This window comes from Colletes gigas, unplaced genomic scaffold (assembly GCF_013123115.1).
Source record: "Colletes gigas isolate AHSC1104 unplaced genomic scaffold, ASM1312311v1 Colletes_gigas_Sc00016, whole genome shotgun sequence".
NCBI lineage: Eukaryota > Metazoa > Arthropoda > Insecta > Hymenoptera > Colletidae > Colletes > Colletes gigas.
In genome coordinates this window covers 2,564,605-2,587,419 of record NW_025106645.1, presented here as the reverse complement: position 1 = coordinate 2,587,419, position 22,815 = coordinate 2,564,605, and the positions used below count along the sequence as shown (strand labels likewise).

The window sequence follows — 22,815 nt, the reverse complement described above, 5'->3', positions numbered from 1 at the left end:
TTTGAAACTTCTTTGGGTGCATAAAGTCAAAGTCAATGTGAAAATAAACACAGAAGACAGCATTAACTATAATATTTGTTATATACATTGGATAGGGGGTGAAATGCCCTTTAAAATGAGCGTTCGAATAACTCGATAGCTCAATTAGTTCCGGAGATATGACGATTTTAGTTTCAAGTTGATGCGGTAGCTAGTTACGGAGATACGAGGGACCGAAGCGTTTGTTTACGTTTATTCAGATCAATGAACTCGCGCGCGCTAAAATAGTAAACAGTGCGTAGTAAATTCTTGGAAATACTACGCCGAAACTAGGTCACGACAGTCACGACTCACGTGCGACAAAGAGGTCCAGCGCGACGCGTCAGACGGAGACAGAGATAGTCAAATTAAGAAAAATACCTTTTTACATAAATTACGATATCTCGAAAACGGAAAGTCCGATCGTCAAAAACCAAAAGCCGTTTTAAAGGGGAAGCTTCACCGCTGCCAACAGTGGCATAATTATTAATAAAACACTAATAGTTTCGGAATTACACGCGACTAAAGTTTTACTATTTTTAATATTCTTTAATAGACTTTTATAAGACCAATAGAGAGAGACAGTGGAATTTTAAAAAGTACGTTTCTTTCTTTACACGAGGAACTCTGCAAAACGGAAAATCGTATCGAAAATAAAAATCATTTCAAAGGGGAAGCCTCCTTGCCGCTTCAAAGCAGTTCAATTATGATAATCGTAGGAGTCGGATCACGTTAGGATGCAGGAAGAATGTCGATGGAAAAATTAGATCTTTATTTACCAGAGTTTAATATAGTGAGAACTGACACTCTTCGTGAGCGAAAGAAAAGCCCTCCCGTTTCAAGGATTTGGAAACTAGGAGACGGGCAAGCGATAAGATCGATCAAGGCTTAGGAAATGTAGGTGAAAGCCTCGGAAGCTAGGATGATGCAGGGTTCGTAGAGCACGGATAACACAATGTTTACAGGAATGAGTGACGCAGTGTGTGCAGGTGAGAAGTTGCACGTAGATTAGGGCGAGTTACACGGTCTTTCGATTTTACTTGTCATATTCTATTACATTTGCCAATACCATAAATTTTGACAAGCGTTCCTCAGTCGAAATAGGAAATAAAAATTATCTTCAGTCTCGTACGCTTGAAATCGAAAATGTTTCTTTCGTTCAATGAAATTTAGAAAAAAACGAAATGAAAATTTGAAAATACAGAATCTGCGTTTGACTTGTTGTGTCTGTGGATGACGGAGCAGATAGAGTTCGACCAGTTTCGATTCCACGGTTTAACGGTTACCAGGTGGTAAGTTTCAGTTTTTAATGGCTCCAGTTTCGAGTGCATTGAAAGTGACAAGTTCGTAAGGTACACCGGTTCTAAAGTCTGGATTGTCTCGATTAATATTCGAACGAGTCCGAAGGTTACAGAAGTTCCGAAGTCGATTCGAAGATTACAGAAGTTCCACCCTTAGTGTCAGTCTTGTGCTTAAACATTAAGTATGATTGCTTCTTGCAAGATGTTCCTGCGAGGATGTGAGTACAGGCGGGGTGCATCGCGAGAATATTTGAACGATTACCTGAATTTTGTAGACGGAAACATATTACGGAGAAATTCTTGAATTCGAAGGAAATGGAATCCATTTGTTTCGCGTTCTCCCTTCGTGGAGGTTTTTTATTTCGTTTCACTGTTTTACTGTTCGTATTATTATGAAAAGATTAACGCCATTATATTTTATTTACTCAACAAATTAACGTGAAGCAGCCAAGGTTATCCGATACTTTGAATCGAAACATATTTGGCCCATGTTGGACTATTTGTTTAATAGAAATTTATGAGAAATAACGTTGTGTTCCACTTGTTGGTGCATTAACCTTTAAGTGGACTCTCAACCATAACTAAATTAGTTTACTTAATGTTGACGTTTACCTTTTATTACATAAACTTTCACATAATTATATTGACACATATTAAACAATTATTAGTTTAAACTTGCCACAATAATCCACTTAAGGGTTAAGTATTATGACCTCAACCATCATCTTTTCATTTATCGAAGAGTAAAGAGCGAAGTAATTTTAAAATGGAGCATCGTCGGAGAATATTCAGTCTTAAAACCATAAAGCATGTAAATTCGCGGATAGATTCGTGACTAGGAGAAACGGTTTCGAAATACTCGAGACTGGTTTGCCGCTGCGAGCTTCCAGGATGGAATTTTGATGAAAGGAAAAACTGTCTGCTTTGAGACGCCCGGAAATCTTGGTAGTTCCTTTGCTAATACGAATATTAATGTTTACACGCGTGCATACATAAGCCAAATATTGCAGGGGAACCGTAAACGGGAAGATTCTTCTTGTCAGAATAAATCCTCGCAGCAGCGGTAAATTTCCTTTCGAACAGTTTTAGAGAAAACGACTCGTAGATTGATCGAACGCGTGTATATTTGACGATAATGGAAACTGAATAGAATAAAAATTGGAAAATTCTCCCGTTTTGAAACTATACGTTCGATAAGTTCGCGAATACGATACAAGATTATTTGTACTCTTATTAGAATGCATAAAATCAATTTGTTATTAATACGAAAGACGCAACAACCGCCCAATTTCTTACGCAGACCTCTTTAAATCGATCCGTAAAATAGAAAGAAACAAATGGAATGAAACATGGAACTCACCAAACCGTACGAAGATACGTAATATAATACAGGACTTCTTTCAACAAGTATCAACTTGAAACCTCGCCAGGAAAGATAGAATAATTCTATCAAGACTAATAATAGGGCATTCAAGGATTATGAACGTTTGCCACAAAAGTCAGATTTGCAACCCTTGTAACCAACTAATATCAACACACCATCCACTGTATGAATGCCAAAGATTTGCTCAAACTTGTTCAAAGAAGAAAATATCGTTGACTTCAGAGGACCACGTCAGGAACACCTTAAACTATCTAAGAGAAACCCAATTATATAATAAAATTTAACAGAACGACCTAGAAATAACCTCATAGAACCTGAAAAGATCAATTTGTTTCGAAGATATTTTTCTAAAAACATTTCATTTCTCTCTTGAGGTAATGTTAAATAAATGGTGAGGTTTAAGGCGTTCTGATGGAGGACACGAGGAATATACACTCATTGTCAGTTCCACAAGAGCGTGTCGTTCCTAATTTTGTCACTAGACGACTCATTTGTTTAACAATCGGTTAATTCAACTGTTTGAACACTTGGCTTCAATGCTTTGAGGTTAAATCAGTAATATGGGCTGTTATCTGCGTTGAGGGTGATAAAAATAACGAGTGCAGCGTACGCTAGTCGCTTCGAAGCGGTGTTTCTCTGTAATCATCCAAAAGGATCCAAAATGTCGTTCGCAGCGGCCAGTCGCTACATGGGCAAGTCAGTGTCCTTTATTAAGAAGTGGGTGAAAAGGTATGAGGAAGTTTGTTGAGGATCTATCGTTATGAAAGATTGAACTCAACCGCTTACATGCAGAAGAAAAAATGGTTTATTGAAAAGTATAATAATGGATATTACAAGACACGGAGGCGAAAAACTAAGTAAAAGACTTTCTCCGCGGTCAGGGTTGTCGCACAACTAACTCCAAACGGAGAAAAAGCCCGGCTTTATAGGCGTCGCCAAATGATCGGCAGACCTATGGGTTTTATGACCCGACCTGGGTCGACGTCGAGCAGAGAAAAATCGCAATGCTAGACATTGAAAATATATCTATTCTCAACAAAGTTAAAAATGTTGACGACCTGCCCGAACGTGGCAAGCGTCTCTCAATGTCAGAAAAGGACGACAAAGCAATTTTAAGAATCTTTAAAAAGAATCATGGTTGTTCCATACGAAAAGCCAAGTTAGTTTTAGCGAAGAAGGGTGTAGAAGTGAGCCTGAGTACAATTCGACGTCGATTACATGATGCTAACTATGGGTGGTGGTGCACAAAGTTGAAACCATTTTTGACCGAAAAGCATGTTGAAAAGCGTCTGTTGTGGGCGAGGGCTAATATCGACCGTGGTTTCTCCGACATTATCTTTACGGATGAATCCTCTTTTTGGGCCTGGGGTACAAGAAGGCATGCGTGGTCACCTCGTGAAGCACCCGGTAAAGGTGCATGTCTGGGGTTGCTTCTGTAGACAAGGATTTGGAGTTTTGTACCTGTTTACGGACAATCTTAATGCCCAAAAGATGATCAAAATATATCAACATTGTTTATGAAAGTCTGCTGAAAGATGGTTTGGCTCAGATGACAGCTTGTGGGTGCTTCAGGAGGATAATGACCCTAAGCACGGAGTGGAAACGCGAAAATGGCATCAGGACACTGGATTGGCCTTCTCAGTCGCCTGACGCTGATCCCATCGAAAACGTGTGGGCACCAATGAAGGTCAAGCTCGGAGAAAAGCGAGTATTTAATGTGAAACAAATGACACGTCACATCCGCCAAATATGAAGATCTCTACCCGAAACAATGGCGGAAAATCTCGCTGAAAGTATGCCTAAACGGTGCTGGGCTATAATCGACAATGATGGCGACTGGACAACATACTAAGCAAATGCATTGTAGTACAATGCTTATATTTCGAGGTCAATTCTAAACAATTCCTTTTTTCGCTGAAAATATGACCGACACGCTCTTGTGGAGCAGAGTGGAATGCTCAGATTGGAATCGACAGAAGATTCTTTTGTTTATCCAGTGAACAATGTTTAAGATTGCAATTGATGTGAAAAATTTTGGGATTTCTGTCATCGATACGGATAATGTTAAGCATTTCAGAGCAGACGGCAGGTTGTAGGTTAGGCGCTAGGACAAAGGCAACGGTTGTATCGCGTCCCGTTCCTCATCGGGGAAATGCAGATTGCGCGTCGACAATTATTACGTCACTGCCAATCGAGGAGTGAATAAAGCCAATGTCAGCCCGTAGAACAATGAAGTTGTCAATACACGGAACATACCAAAGGCCGGGTTACTTGATCTGATGCCGACATAATAGTCTGCTAATCTAGAGCGTATCGAGCATCGTCGTGCATGCGGTTTCATCTTTTAAGAAAATCGACTTCGTTTCTGGTTAATAATCCATGGACCACGCTTCTAACTCAAAAACAGTTTTAATCTTAAAACGAAACATCGCCTCCATCCAGAACAGATAATTCTACTCTTAAACCTGTTCGTACTCTCGTCTATTAAATTGCAAAAATAAAAACCAGAGACGAATTCGTTGCAATACTTCAGTGATACATCGCTTTAATAACTTGAAAACGTAATGAGGGGAAATATCAGCATATAAAATACGAAATATCACGCGATTATTGGAATTTTGAATAGTTATGATTTAATATTTTTATATATCTGGAATGAAAAGAATCGATATGCGTGAAAATAAATGCTAAGTTTGATTTAAACAAGCGCGTACGTATAAAAGTAATTTTATTTTTACTTTCTTATACAAAAGTTTGATTAAAGTTTGCAGAAGACTGAAAAGAATTTTTATCATAATCGCGAGTAAGCAGACTGATTGAAATAAAATTCACTGTTCGAAACGTCCATTTTCGGCGTTAAAACTTCACTTCGCGTAAGGGAGAAGTTTCCGCAGCCGAGGTTCGAACTTTGATATTTTGACGTCATCCGAATCATTGATTGCTTTTTGGAATATTTCGTGGACCACCATTTGCCTATGAATAAAGATTTTCCGTTCTACATATTAATGTCAAGGTGAAAGATGTTAGCTAAATGTGGAGCAGAGCAACAACGAAACATAATTATCAATTAGAATACGTTTACATTTGAAATTTATGCTCATATTGCTTCATCGTTATTTAAGATTAAATTTTAAATTTACCGATTATTTAGGGACTATATAATTATTTAACACGCAACGACACAATTTATATTTAAATGGCGAAAGATTGAATTTTAAATTTAAATTTATTGCCCTATCAAGAGACTATATAATTATTTAACACGCAACAACACAGTTTACATTTAATTAAAAGATTAAGAATTTATATTAAATTAAAAATTAAATTTGACGAACCCATTGTAACCGGTAATATTATTATTGTATGTCTCATTATGCGCAATATAATGAGACTATAGTTTGTATTTCTCCAAAATGAAATATCAATTCAATTTGCTCCAATTTTCGATCTATTCAAAATACTTGTGCCGAAAATTCCTATTTGAATATAACGCGGTCTCGATCGAAAGGAACGAGAAAACATGGCGATTATTCCAGATGAAATTGTCGATCGTGCTAATTTAACTTCATCGAATACACGGCCCTTTGTTCGAGAAAGGAGTTTCGAGCGAACGGGGCTTTATTATGCATCCGCAAAATCGATAACACCTTTAACCCTAGAAAGCTCGAGCCACGAGCACTTACGACAAGACAATTACCATTATTTTATTTACCGTTATTCCCCCTAAAACTAAACTAAAATCAATTTTCAACAAGGATCCTAAATATATTTTTAAGAATTTTTTTTACCGATAGTTTGAGCATCCCTTAGCCTTTCTAGGGTTGAACCTTCGTGCTGGCACAGTGGAATCGTGTTTCGAGGTTCTCACGATTATCAACTTCACGAAGAGACGATAGATATCGACTTATCGTATTAGGTTTGTTAGCTCCCTCAAGCCTCGTGGAGAGGATTACACGAGAAACGAAGTTCGATAATATTTCGTAGATTTATGTAATATGGTTTTCGACATATTTTGTACCATTGTTACCAACTATATACGTCGAATAGAATCGATACTACCTGTTATTACTATCGTAGAAGTTTCTGATGTATCGACTAATGAACCCGTTTAATTAATCGTGGTTAACCCACAATTAATTACGATCCTGAATATTCGGTGAACGCTATACCACACCCGAGGATAATAAACCAAACATGTATGCATTTTCGAAAATTGTAAGCACGGTACGAGCCATATTAAACCTTCGATATGTACATACGAACAAATACGGGAAGCAGCGAATACCATGTTTTTTGGTCATTGTCGTCTTCTAGATAAATTGTCCTCGTATCCGTTGCGTACGCAGGAACCAAAGTAGATTGTTATTTCACAAATTTTAGATACACGTTCGAATAAAATTATACGCGTTATTCGTGTGAAATAAAAGACCAACGCCAGACGATATTCGTTCGAAATCAATTATTCTTTTTAGCAGAATTTCTCCATTTTCCACGATCCAAATAAAATATTTATTAAAATTGTAATTACTTAGGATTGGAAAGGAAAAATTATATATTAAGTATTTTATATTTTAAAAGAGAATACGATTCGAATTGAATCTGATACATTTTTTGTAATTATCGAAAATTTGTTGTTAAATTTAACGAGCTGGTTTACTATTTTTATCTCTCTCGGTAAAAACGAGATATGGATATCCTGATCGTAAAATTTACCAAAGTTTAGTGTGTTTATTAAAATTAATTAATTTAATGAATTATTTCACGACGACGGTGAATGAGAATGAAAAGACACAGTTCGTACGTAAGTGATTACGTTCTGTACGAAAAGTGGTAAAACGTTTCCTTGTTCCGATAAATATCCGAAGCGAAATCAATATTTGAAGCACCGGTGGACACAACCCTAAATTTAATAAAACCAAAATTGAAGGTCGGTATATTTCCTTTTAATTAAAAAAGAGACTCCCAAGGGCGTAGTGAACATTTCAAGCTATTGATTTTCGGTGGATTGGTCAAGATGATGAAATTCAAACCGAACTGTATCAACGATTCTTATTTCATAATTGCACGATCGAAGATGGAATTATGCTACCATCGAACACAGACTTAAATAATTTAACACGTATCGTGTTAAAGTTTTACAAACCCTTGAATTCATACTACCATCAAATGTGTGTGATTCAAAGGTAAAATCAGTGCTTCTGATACTTTTCTCGAAACGAAATAAACTAACAAAATTTAGGATTGGAAAAGTATATTTCTTACAGAGAAATCAAAAAACTTTACAACAATATATTTTTAGCTCTAACGAATAATGATCGATGCTCGTGAATGTGTGCAAAAAATTGGAAGAGTTCGATTTTTTAATTTCATATAAATGTGTAAAACATGGATCATGTTAGTTTCGAGTAAATAGAGATGCCCTTGTTCGTGATAAAGGAATGCTCAAGTTGCTTGAACCGAGCAGAGCTCGGTTTTTCCAAATACTTGCACAATTGGAATATGAAGCATACTAGATAGTATCGTTGATTTTCAACGTTATCTGTATGCCGCGCATCTAACCCGTACCTTTTCACAGGAGTTACAGAGGAGATTGGATCAGACCCTGGGCAAACCAGGCAGCTATTTGGCAGGAATCGACCGGGCAGGCAACGTGAAGCCGATGACGATAGGCGCACGCTTATACAGGGTCGAGCAGCAGGTGAGTCCCTCCACGTTTCGTTCGCCATTTATTTAATTTAACAACAATATTCCTTGCACACTTACCGTTATCGATTCGTTTCGAATTAAAATTAAAACGAGTTCATTTATTTAATCGTTAAAAGCACCGTCATCTCTCTATCTTCATCTTTAATATTATTGTTAATATTATTATTTACATTAGATTTACTTTTACTATTTATTGACGTTATCGATTCGTTTCGAATTTGAAATTAAAATTTGTTCATTTATTTAATTTTTAAAAGCACCGTCAACCCTTTATCTTTACCCTTAATATTGTTATTCACATTAGTTTTACTTTTATTATTTATATATTTGAAATGAAAACGAATTCATTTATTTAATCGTTTAAAACACCGTCATCTCTCTATCTTCATCTTTAATATTGTTATTAATATTATTATTTACATTAGATTTACTTTTACTATTTATTACCGTTATCGATTCGTTTCGAATTTGAAATTAAAACGAATTTTCATTTATTTAATTTTTAAAAACACCGTCGACCCTTTATATTCACCTTTAACCCCTTAACGTACAATAACGAGTCTGACTCGTTACAATTTCTTGATGTTAAGTTTCACAATTATGAGGCTACTCACTCGTCATCAATTCTTATATATTAAAAATTTTCTTTTTCGTGGCCATTCCTAGTGCGAACAAATTTAAACAAAATTAAATCGTACGTCAAGTGGTTAATATTGTTATTAGTATTATTATTTACATTAGCTTTATTCTTACTATTTATTACCGTTATCGATTCGTTTCGAATTTGAAATTAAAACGAGCCCATTTATTTAATCGTCGACTCTTTATCTTCACCTTTAATATTGTTATTAGTATTATAATTTACATTAGTTTTACTTTAACTATTTATTACTACTACTTTGCTTTACGTAACTCTATTAAGTTTGCGTTGTCACTGTTACTATTGTGATATTATTCCATACCCTTAAGGAATATCGTCCCTGGCCAATAAATCTATCTATATCTATCCGACTTCGAAGCAGAGGTTTGGACACGGTACTCGAGTACGTGATGTCGCCATTGGTCCGTATAACGACAATCGAACGGTTCAAAATACATTCTTCCATACGATGAAATTAAAAACGATTGATAATCGACAGAGAAATAGTAGAAAATAACTTCATGATTACGTGTTGCCTCGTAAAAATCGCCCAAGTCACTTTTTCAGACGATCCAGCTTTTTTTATTTCTAATATAAAAAAAAAATGTTCCAGTTCAGTGTGATGGATTAAATACCACAAAGTAATTTTTTACCAGTTTCGTAGACTTCTTCAAGAAATTGTTTTCACTTTTAAATAAAACAAATTAATTTATGACATCTGTTGTATAATCTTTATTAAAAATAAACGTACGGTAATTCGTATCATAACACGATGGAATTTAATGTAAATTTTATAATTTTTAAATAATCGATACTCTTTCGTTTGGAACGTTTTTGGTTAGAAATCATTTTGGATCGTTTAGATTGAGAGATCCTGTATATACAGTCGCTATGTAGACGAATTCGATGCGAAAACCGAAATTGATATGCGATGTTTGGATGTCAATTGCTAGTGACCGCTCTATTTTGTTGAAGTGTGCCACAGGCTGCAGTGGTCGCAGTGCATTTAACATTTCAGCCATTTCATTACGATAAATATTTTAGTAATGAAACGTTATTTGCTATTATTTCTCTGTTGCTCTATATTACTATCTTAAAATTGGCAATCTGTATTAACCTTGATAATATTATCTTTATATCCGAATACTGACATCGATTGATCGAATACCCTAGTGCTTGACGAAATTGGTTCGATCAAGAGGATTAGTTCTAAGTATTCTGCCCAGGTGTGTTTCTCATTTTTCTGGACGAAATTCGCGTAAATCCTCCATCGTATCCTCCTTCCCTCGAGGATTGCAAATGGACGGGTGTTACTACCGATATAATTCGCAATTTTATAGAACCCTGTACAGTTCTATTTTTACCTACCATTTCGAAAACATCCAAAAATAAAGTAAAATTAAGCTATTAATTCTTTCGTTCCAAAACTGTACTTTTCTAAACATAGTTTCTATTCCTATTCGGGGAAACAGGAAATTGAAATTATATCAATTCTAAAATCAAATTTACATCATTCCAAATTTCAAAAAATACATTTCGATGCATCCCATGTATCGACCGAAGTTTTCCCTTTTTCTTTACAAAAATTTATTTCGAGAAAACAGGAAATTAAAATTACATCAAACTTACATTATTTTAAGTTGTTTTCTCAATCTCGAAAAATATATTTCGACGTATCCCACTTATCGACAGAAATCTCTCCTCTTCCCTTGTACAAAATTTCCAATTGCTCTGTTTACATTTGAATAAATTTCTAAAAATCAAGTGAAACCGCCTGGTACGAATCTAATGAACTCACAAAAGCGTCGAAGCAAATTTTATTCTCGATCAATGTATAACAATTACGTTCGTAAATATTTATACGTTTTATTTTTAAATAGCATCCGTAAATTAGAATCGATTAACAAATGTTTCGAAATTCTAAAAATTTTATACGTTCCTCGCGAATAAAATTTGCCCATACGCGAGCATCCGCCTAATAAATTATCGTTGTTGGGTCCAGAGACGAAGGGTGATTAATACGTTAAACGATCTGAGGGGGTAAAAATGCTCCGTCCCTCCCGACCAGCGATTGTAATTTATTAACCATTTCGTTCGATCCCAGAAAAATTGTTTCTGCTCGGGATATAAACAGTTTTTGGTCAAAGGGGCGGTGGGAAGACTGATTCTTACATAGAAATTTCTGTCCGCAGTTGTCCGTGATGGACAAGAAATTGGACCAGCTGGTCTACGTGCTGAACGCGGTAGCACAAAAGCAACAAATACCCCTGAGGAGTATAGAGGACGACGTGTAACAAGAAGCCCCCGGCGAGCTAGTGCCATCTGTTTCGCGATCATCGGCAATCCCGTGGACTTTACCCCGCGTCACCATAACCAGCATCGCTCCGAACATGCTCAGCAAAAGCGGCTGACAGTTACGAGTCGGTCTTCTCGGGCAGACACGAAACCAGAATGCTCCATTCGAGAGACGAAATTACGATGCGAGGTGAAAAGATGACTCAAAGGAAACTTGGACGACCAAACGATGCCCTTCGAAGCAAGACAGAGACAAACGAGGCGTTGAAAATTGATGATAGGATCGATGGGGGTGTGAATTAAAATCAGAGATTGGCTATGATTGGGGTTAAAGGTGAAAAGAGGACTCAAAGGAAACTTGGACGACCGGAGAATTCCCTTCGAAGCAAGACAGAGATGAACTAAGTGTTCAAAATTGATAATATAATTGATGGGAGTGTGAATTAAAATCAGAGATTGGCTATGATTGGGTTTAAAGTTGGAAAAATGGCTCAAAGGAAACTTGGATGATCAGACGATTCTCTTCGAAGCAAGATAAAGATGGACGAAGCGTTGAAAATTGATGATAAAATCGATGGGGGTGTGAATTAACATCTGAGACTGGCTATGATTGGGTTTAAAGGTGGAAAGTTGACTCAAAGGAAACTTGGACGATCAGACGATTCTCTTCGAAGCAAGATAAAGATGGACGAAGCATTGAAAATTGATGATAAAATCGATGTGGGTGTAAAGTAAAATCAGAGTGTACGATTGATTTTAAAGGTGGAAAGATGACTCAAAACGATTCCCTTCGAAGCAAAATAAAGATGAACATAGCGTTGAAAATTGATAATAGAACCAATCAGAGTGTACCATTGATTTTAAAGTTGGAAGGATGATTCAAAGGAAACTTGGACGATCAGATGATTCTCTTCGAAGCAAGATAAAGATGGACGAAGCATTGAAAATTGATGATAAAATCCATGAGGGTGTAAAGTAAAATCAGAATGTACGATTGGTTTTAAAGGTGGAAAGATGACTCAAAACGATTCCCTTCTAAGCAAGATAAAGATGAACGAAGTGTTCAAAATTGATAATAAAACCGAGAATGGTTGACGATTGATAATAGGATCGATGAAGGTGTAAAGTAAAATCAGAGTGTACGATTGGTTTTAAAGGTGGAAAGATGACTCAAAACGATTCCCTTCGAAGCAAAATAAAGATGAACATAGCGTTGAAAATTGATAATAGAACCAATCAGAGTGTACCATTGATTTTAAAGTTGGAAGGATGATTCAAAGAAAATTTGAATGACAACATGATTCTCTTAGAAGCAAGATAAAGATGAACGAAGCTTTGAAAATTGATGATAAAATCCATGAGGGTGTAAAGTAAAATCAGAGTGTACGATTGGTTTTAAAGGTGGAAAGATGACTCAAAACGATTCCCTTCTAAGCAAGATAAAGATGAACGAAGTGTTCAAAATTGATAATAAAACCGAGAATGGTTGACGATTGATAATAGGATCGATGAAGGTGTAAAGTAAAATCAGAGTGTACGATTGGTTTTAAAGGTGGAAAGATGACTCAAAACGATTCCCTTCGAAGCAAGATAAAGATGAACTTAGCATTGAAAACTAACAATAGAACCAATGGCAATGTAAAGTAAGATCGCAGAGTGAAGTTGGGTTTAAAGGGGGAAAGATTCCGAAGAAAGAATAAAGAAATCCGAAATCTGAAAATAGAAGAATACGAGCTGAACGAATACGAAAGAGAATTGAGTAATTCGGTGGGTTTAAATTCAGCTTGGAAGCTAAAACTGCAACCTGGATACGTAAATTTAGAAGACCGGACGGATATGGATAAATGAAGTACCGGAAGCAAAACAGAAAGGAAGAAAACGAAGGATCGAGGATACGAGAATAGCCGACATATCGATTTGGCGATTAGTTTAAATTATTTAATTCGTTTCGACGGTTGTGCAAGAATATGGGAACAGGGGATGAGACGAAGAATCGACGAACGTGGAAACGGAAGGGAATTAGAAAGATTGGATAGTTCGAGTTTTATATGATCATATTTCAATTTCCCAATATCCGCCGGTATTGATCGTCGGCCGGGGTTGATTAAAATTGTGTAATGATGACGCAAGTACAGGAAAATGAAAGGAAACGCGCTGAGAGGGACTCGATTCGATCCATTCGGTGGAATTGTTTCGTTTGATTTTGAAAACTGAATGCATGGATTCGGGAAAACGACACGCAAAGAAATTGAACGACGTGCCGATTAATTTATCTCGATCCAGATACGGAAATTGCTAACGAGTATAACCTACGTCTGTTTTGATATTAATAACGGCGATTTTAATATATAGATTAAAACGAAGGAACTTTCGAGCTTGCATATAATTTCATTAGGATCTGGGCTAACGTTGGGAGATTAACGATGCCCGCGGAGACGTTGAATTCTTAACAGAAATGAAAATTCTATGAGAAGATACATTAATTGTTCAGCACCCTGAAGCGCCATTGATATAACTTTTCCACCCCAGAAGATTATAACGTGAAATTCGAGGCTTTATCAGCTCATAAATAAAATAAACTGGATCGCATAAAAATTCTCAAAAACCGAAATTTGAAATTCCTAAACATAAATCAAGCGTCGAAGAAGGCTTAAAGTCAAAGTGTATGCAAAAAAGGTGACGATAAAAAATTCTCTCTTGACTACCTCGTTAAGAAGATTATAAAATGAAATTCGAGATTTCATAGATAAACGAAACTGGATCCCATGAAAGTTCTCAACAATCAAAATTTAAAATTCCTAAACGTAATTGAACCGTCGAAGAAAGTTTAGGGGCAAAGTAAGTGAATAAAAATTGAAATAGCGAGTCCACGGATAGAATCATTCAACGAGAAAGGTGATAATAAAACATTCTCTGTTGGCTACGGCGTTTCCTTTGACATTGTTTACCTCGTCGGAGGAAGTTCGGAGGTCAAAGGTTCTCTAAGAGAATTCTACAGCGATTCGAGCAAAGGTCGAAGGTTGTTTCGAGTCCACGGGAGAATGCATCGTCGTTTGGATACTTCCGCAGCCGTAGGATCGGTGGTCCTCGAGGAACCATTCGCAAAACGATCACGCTAAACGCACAGGAACGATTTTTCTCTTGGGACGAAAATAGGAGGCGACGCACGCGAAGCGGCAGCATCGAGTTTTGTGAAAAGTAAAACGTATTCCCCGGCATCCCAGCGACTCGACGACGCTTGATCGTCGATCCTGGATCTCAAAGGCGAATCGAGGGATTCGCTGAAAACGTACGCGGTTTACGTAGAAAACGTTAGGGGGTTTTTTGGTAGTTTCGTAACGAGAACTAATCGAGGCTGTCTCCGTGTAACGATGAAAGAACGGATGCAAACGTATTGGGAACATCAATCGGGCCAACTAGGAGTAATAGAGAGGAACAATAAGCAAGTAATGAAGAAAAAAAAAAATAATAACTTCCTAGACGATATATCTCTAAATAGGCTTACCGTAACGTAACTTCTAGTCTTTGCTGGTAATAACGATCAATTATTAAGCCTTAATTAATAATCACGGACTTTAAGATCGAGCGTGTGTAATCGATGGGTCGCGCGTTGTACAAAAGCGGTGTCGAGTTACTCTTACTTACCTATACTCGTACTTTGATCGATTTTTTCAATTTCTAGCACAAACGCGGAACTTGCCGAGCAAAGAGAAAAACAAAAAAAAGTAAAAAGAAAAGAAAACAAAAGTATGCTTAAATAAAAAAAAATATCCTCGTACGGTTCTCCCCGGTTTTTTACGGTCGCATCTCCCCCTCTTCGCTGCGGACGCTCGTTCTCATTCGCGCGCCGCGACAGAACCTCGCCGAATTTATCGGTCTTCGATACGAGTGGCAGTTAACCTTTCAAACGTGGAGGAAAAAGGAACGAATCGAATATTTTGTTCGAATCGAACCTTCGATTCTGCGTCGTTTGTCCTTTGAAAGTCAATTCTTTGAAGTTTGCGCGCTTCGAGATCGTCGTCGCTGAGCATCTACTGTGCGTTCGCGAGAAGTTGACCACAGGGGGCGGGGGAATGCTTGAATTGCTCCGCCCATCCCCACCCGCGTCGTCGTTTCGCACCAATCAGACTCGCATTCCTTTCACTCGACAACTTCTCGCGGCGTCAATAGTACCAAACACCCCACGCTGAAGGGTTAACTCTTGGGCTGTACAGGGTGTTCGTTAAATACACGGTCAAGTCTCTACAGCTGGTTGAAGCACGATCAATGTTTCTGGTAATCTGTATACCTAGCATCGTTTCCACCATTTGATTTGGACAAGAATCGACCGTTCTTTAATCGAATACCTTATTTGCAGAACAGAGAATAGCAAAATGTATCTGTGAAGAAGGAAAGTACAAATTGAGCATCTTACAGTAGACGTTGGTTTTTATTTTAAAATTCATAACGTCTCAGGTTAGACATTATATTGAATGTTATAGTGACTTCGCAGTAAAAGCAAAAAGCATTATATTTCCCTTAAACGTCAGGAACCACTGATGCCGGGTGTACAAAAATCTCCTCGACACGTTTTAAAAGAATTTTTGTTTAATTTCGAAGGAAAATTGCTACTTTTACGAATTTTGCCTAAACCTTTAACCATTCGTGAACGTTTGTTCGGAATTTTGGAATTTCTACACCGTTTTAAAGGTTACTTCTAATCTTCGAAACACTTTTAAAGTATCGGTTCGATGAAACCGATAATTCTCTTACAAGCGTTCGCGTCGAGCCTTTTCAGACACGTTGATAGAAGCTTTCCTCGACTCAACGCGCTGTAGACATCTGACCAAGTACGACGAACACTGCCACTGTACGCGTATCATTTAGTAACGATCAGAATTGTAAAGAATCGCACGTTTGAACCGGCAGCTATACAGAAGTAAACGGAGAATCCATTGGTGATGTACATATTGCAAACACAAAGGAGGGAAATAGAAGAGAATATCGGATTTATTCTGCATATAAATACATTTATATTTTCTACGTAGGCTATCGGTTACGGCACGTAAAGAACCGTAATATTATCGACACCGTAAGATATATGCGTAAGCTCACGTCAGAATTTCGTCGTGCTAATTCTAAGCGATTCTGTGTGCGAGTGCGTGTGTACGCGTGTGTGTGAGTGTGTCGTAGAGCAAGGAGAACTTTCCTTTTCTACTTTTCGTTCTTCGTTGACCATTCGAGCGCGGAGAAACGCTGTTCGGTGCTCCAATTATACCACAAATTAAACAGGATAAATAAGCCTATGTATTTTTCAATAATTCTTTGGGGAATGTTCGATAAGAAAAAATAACATAGACGATTGAAGAAGTCGAGAAAAAATTTAGTTCCCAGAAAAAGAGACTCGTTTCGACTCTAATCGCGTTCTTGGCAGGTCGAGTGCCGCATAATTTATGAAACTGTTCGTTTAAAAGTTTGGAAATGGAACGTTTCACGCTCGAATGGTTAAAGAACCGGAGCGTTTGAAGTATTTTCCGTTTGAAGAATTGAACGCACGTGAATTTTCGAAATGCACGAACGTCTTTCTTCGTAAGGCATGCGTCACGAAACGTTCTGATCTCGACTAGACGATCGAGGGATCTCCGCGCGAGAAGGACCAGTCTCTTGTTAATTAAGGTAACGTTTAATGTCGGGCGAAATATTGCACTGAAAATATCTATTGTCTAAACTATATTATTATTATTAGAGTCTAACGCAACGTAACTCTGTAAATATATACTTATAGCGAGGGTAGGAGAAAGTTTTTCTTAAGCGAAGCGAATTTTAAGAGTATTTTTTTAACCTAACAGGCAAGCTATAGCGCACTCCTTGTACATTCCGTGTCGTTTGAAACCATATTAAATGAAACGCGCACATTCCTTCCAAGCAGACGCACCAAACTTGGGCAGAATTTTATTTCGATGATCGAAAAATGAAAACTGTTTATTTGGAACGTTCGTTCGATCGTTCCGAGAGATTACGTTTCCGCATCGAGCTGTCAAAGATGAACGTTGACGGATAAAGGATGAGATCCTAGTCAACCGGATAACCGTTATAAATTCTTTCCCGTCGAGCTTGGTTTCTTGCAACGACAGATTCGATTTCCTGGCGCCGGTGTGCGCTCGGTTCAGTGTAGATAGTGTTCTCCTTCAAATTCTGCCTGGTCGAGGAACGAAAAATACTCTTGTAAAACGCGCTCGAGCACGTACAAACGTACGATATAAAAAAAATTCTATGGTGCCTCTCACTCGACTAACTCTACTGTGACGCAACTGATAAATATTAATAAATATCGGTGATAGAATCTAGCGTAAGATAGCGTTGTAAATAACGTCGTAGGAGTGTGGAACTATAATGGCAATATAGGCTCCGAAGGTACAGCACAGAATTTTTCATTTTCGTATAGCGAAGCCGCTGAACGTTCATCGTTATCTGCGCTTGAAAAATCTTTCTCGTCGAATATCACATCCAAAAAACACGAACTAAATGTGCAAAATTGAAAATTATTAAGTTTTCGATGAATGAAGAACGAGCTTGAATCGTAAGTATTGATTTATGTTTAATTAAAGTTACATTTCTTCGTTTATTAATCTGTTTATTAAATGTTTTATAACGAAGATTCATTTACAATGGGTAATTTTTAAATTAGTAAGTTTTAAGATTATTAAGTTTTTGATAAAAGAAAGACGAGCTTGCTTCGAATCGTAAATTTCGATTTCTGTTTAATTAAAATTAAATTTCTTCTTTTATTAAATTGTTTATTAAATGTTTTATAACGAAGATTCATTTACAATGGGTAATTTTTAAATTATTAAGTTTTCGATAAAAGAAAGACAAGTTTGCTTCGAAAAGTAAATCTCGATTTATGTTGAATTAAAATTAAATTTCTTCGTTTATTAACCTGTTTATTAACTGTTTTATAACGAAGATTCATTTACAATAGGTGATTTTTAAGTTATTAAGTTTAAAGATTATTAAGTTTTCGATAAAAGAAAGACGAGTTTGCTTCGAATCGTAAATTTCGATTTATGTTTAATTAAAATTAAATTTATTCGTTTATTAAATGTTTTATAACGAAGATTCATTTGCAATGGGTAATTTTTAAATTATTAAGTTTTAAGATTCTTAAGTTTTCGATTAAAGAAAGACGAGTTTGCTTCGAATCGTAAATTTCGATTTATGTTTAATTAAAATTAAATTTATTCGTTTATTAAATGTTTTATAACGAAGATTCATTTACAACGGGTAATTTTGTTTACCATTCTGATAGCGAGGAAAATATTAATGAAATCTTTCGTGTGTTTTGAAAAAGTTTGACGAGAAATGTTCTTCACAGCTCTGTACCGTTTACCTTAGAACTTTCAAACGACCAAAGAAGGCGACGAATCGAGATTACCGGGCTCCGAAAAATCATCGCTGAACTTCAGAGAGTTACGTTTCGAGAATTAACGCTCCACGGATCTTTTAACGAAGTATCGCTGGATTATATTGCCGACCATGGGTAGAGACAATCAACAACGTACGCGTGCACGCGTGCAAACAATAAATAAACAATAATGTTTCGTTTCACGATTGACTCTCGTTGTAAATCGGCAAATACTCGAACCCTTTTCGATTTTACGTTCACGTATTCTCGTCGACGAGAACCTGGGAACACTTACTATAAAACTTGTAAAATAAACGTAACTGCGACGAGATCGTTGACGCTTCGAGGAAGCTACGAACTTAAGAGACGAATTCTTCGTCGAAGCTCGAATCGTCTTTATCGAAGCGTTGGGCAAATTGAAATTAAAATTCGAAATAACGAATCGATACTTCGATTTTCTGTTCGATACGATATTATTTGGACTAATATTCGTTAGGTTCTCGATTCAAACGAGATTTAAATGACGGTCCAGTCAATATTTTTAAAGGTTCACAAATTTCAAAGTTCCAATTATTTTTTAGAAATAAAATGCAATCGTATGTTAGAGAATAAGGTTATTTCGAGCCCAGATCTGGCGACGAACGCCATTTTGACTATCATCGGTTTCTCGTGCGCGTAAACTGTACTGTTCTATACTGTACGGCCTCTTTTCCTGACAATATACTCACGGAGGATTGTATTTTCGTAGCTTCGCTTTAACTTCGTTCTGTCACGTTGTTTCTTGAATTGCTCCTTTCCATGGACACTGTGTGAAATTCAGTGCGCCTGGAATCGGTTATCGAATCGCGAGAAACGCGAGAAAGGGATGTACAATACAGATGCTGGAAGCGATGAATCTCCTTGAACAATTTAAAAAAAATCTGAAACGGGTCACTAGTGATGGGACCGAGCTGATACCATCGATACGTTTACCTTAGAAATTGATAATTTTCTATCAAATTATTTTAAGGATTACGAAACGATTCGAAAATTACTGGTCAATCGATATATATTCGATGTCTTTTTAATTACGCGACTCGTCAGAAATAAAAGAAGCAACTATAACGCTCGACAATCTTTCAAATATTAAGGAAAAGGTAAGAAATTTGACATCAGTAATTGTAATGGAAGAACGATTCTAGAGTATGATGAAATAGAATGGTTTAAGATTTAGGAATTGATACGTATCGATAGAATTGGTCCCATCACTTCGGGTCTCAGGCGTAACGATTTATCGATCTTGTTTTTCTCAGAGACAGATTTCACAAATATAATATACTCTATAAGTAGTCTATAGGTATATAAATTTTTACCATAAGAAGAAATATCAATATTAAATACAAATATCGAAGTCTGACACGATTCTTTTGCATCGCGAAAATTAATTAAACGTGTACCTTTTCAAGCACACTCTTTAATCCAAAATTACATTTTCTTTTTTCGTACAGTACATTGACATCGAGAAAAAGGACCATTTCTTTCATCACAATTGTTATTCTAACAATCCTATTACAGCTTACCGAATAATCGACGAACAAAGTCGATAAAATCAAAATAAATCGTTACGTTCGTGGTCCACGAAAGAAGCTTGGAACGAAAAGTCGCGTGTTAAATATTAATATGTATATTCGTGTAGTACGGTAGTGTTCACGAAAGATGCTCATCAAATTCGTAGTGATTATCGAAAAGTATCGAAAATGAAAGGCGATATAGAGTATCGGAAATAAAATTAGACGAAACTCGTAAATTTTTGCTTCAACTTACGCGAATCGGGTCGACGATTCTTGCAGAAGGAAATACGCTTCGAAAGTAGATATTTTTGTTTGCGGAGTTTGATTGTTTATCGGTGATTAGATACTATCCGAATATAGAGATGTTTCGAAGTGTAAAGAAAAATATAAAATTATGTATAAAAAGTATATTTATTATATATAGAGACGAGCGGTGAGATTTTCCGATTGTCGTGAAATTACGTGTATATGATATATCGACGTAAGTTGACGGGAATCGTAAAATATCGTCGCGAGAATCTTGAGAAGCAAGTAGTGTTCGCGAATCGGCCGAAAATACCTGTAAAACGATTTTTAACGATAATATGCGTGTGCAAATATATCGTGTACGTATATACGCATGTATACTCCTTATAAACATACAAATATTCGCATATATTCGATTGAAATTAGAAAGAGAGAGAGAGTCTAACTTTTAATGCACTTAACGCTTTGCGTATCGACTTTAAAAATAATCGTATTTTTTGTTGTAAACAAAATATCTGAGTCGTAGATAGCGAACAAATTAATTAATTACATTTAAATCTTTGTTTCACTCAATTTTGTAAAGTACGCGTTTTATTAAGGAGTTAAATATTCAATTTCTTGTTGTCAATTTAAGATTGTTTTATCAATTTTGTTGGTTATGTACATTAGGAATAGTACCAAACAATATGCATTTAATAACATAGAGTACAAAGTGAAATTCTTTAAACGTAGAAATGCAATGGAGTGAAAAACTCGTTATATTGCAATTAAGAAAAATTTAGTTCGATCACGAATTCGCGGCTTTTTTTTTTATTTTCAGCAATTAACTCGGAAGCACGTCTCCATTGATTGTTGTTTGACCCTTCCTTTCATTAAACAGTCAGTATTTATTATATTAATCACCTAATATTACTAGAATTTGTGACAAGCTTAATATCTTCCCATTTATTTAATTTATCATTCTCTGATTTTTAGGTCGAACTTTCTTTACTCGTTCGTTTACTTAATTTTGTGTTAAATCATAAATTCGCGTTATTAATTAATTTCTTATCTTACCCTAGATGTAATCATCTGTATTCCCTTCACAAATTCATCTTTGTTCGTAAGCATCACGAATGTAATTTTCTTAAAGAGAAACATTTCTTTCTTTCGTCGTTGGTATTTAACATTATTTTAACAGTTCCTTTTAATAAACTTAAAGAACTGAAAAGGCGTGCAAAAATGACTTCCGAGTATTAAAAATATTTGAATGTATAAATATTCTATGGGGAAAGAAATATCTCGAGGGAAATGAAAGGACACGAAAATATCCCAAACTCAATGCAACGCTTCTTTCTTTTCAGTTTCCTCAAAACGTGTTAAAAGAGACGTGCATTTTTTGTTAAACGTACGAAAATTGTTAAAAAGCCGTGCGCAAAGCGTTAAGATCGGAATTGTAAAAACACTATTAAATATCTCGAAAGAATTATATAAATGCAATATCTAAAGTAGTAACACACTCGTATATCGGGGAGCTCGAGAAAATGCCTCTGATTTAAAATTAAAGGAACCTAAAATTATTGTCATCTCTGAACTTTGACAATATTCCATTATTTTTTTTTTACCAAAACCACAGGTTTTCCTTCTTTCTTATTACTCCATAACGCGACTCTCAGAATCTCTATTTTTGTTTACAATTTAATTCATTTATATTACTGCCACCCTTAAAATGTGTTTCACCGAATTAACGACCATTAACCAAAAAATCAAATTTACATATTAACAAAATTCGACAATACTCTCGTATTGCATGTTGCATACTGTAAACATGGGTATGAAAAATTAAATTAAGCGTGCACAGTCATGAAAAAAGAAATTCTAAAATGTGTGAAACGTTCATGGAATTTTTTATAGCTCCTTGCAGTATACGAAAGGACGAGTAAAGCAATTAGTTTCACGAATTACGCTTACGAAAATTCCGCTGTACTTACAGCCTGCAATTAGACTATGTGATAACGTTCGATTTTAGTCTGTAGTCGCTCTAAAAGTGATCCAGGTTCGTTCGCGTAGACTGGCCTCTCTTCTCGGATCTCTATAGATCGCAATTTCATCTCGAAACTTTGGAATACTTGTGGTAGTCGTATAAATCGTGTAGCGTTTATCGTTTCCGTTACACTTGTAAAAGAAATCTCATTTGCTATATTTGCTATATTTATTACGTGAAATATTAACCGAAAAATTATTTTTACAAAGAAATATGGAAACGAGAATCTACGATCGCCATATCGCGACCCTTCGAAGGGTGGACCTAC

General features: G+C 36.2%; 1 protein-coding gene across 1 annotated transcript in view; it reads left to right on the top strand.

The window, feature by feature from the left end:
* The window catches only part of LOC122400190 (potassium voltage-gated channel subfamily KQT member 1), a 91,780-nt gene extending 76,005 nt beyond the window's left edge, over positions 1-15,775 (top strand). Inside the window, exons 14-15 of the mRNA XM_043401518.1 lie at positions 8,279-8,401; positions 11,242-15,775. Of these exons, the coding sequence (XP_043257453.1) occupies positions 8,279-8,401; positions 11,242-11,343 (225 nt within the window). The 3' untranslated portion in view covers positions 11,344-15,775. The remainder of the gene's footprint in view (positions 1-8,278; positions 8,402-11,241) is intronic.
* The last annotated feature ends 7,040 nt before the right edge of the window (positions 15,776-22,815 follow it).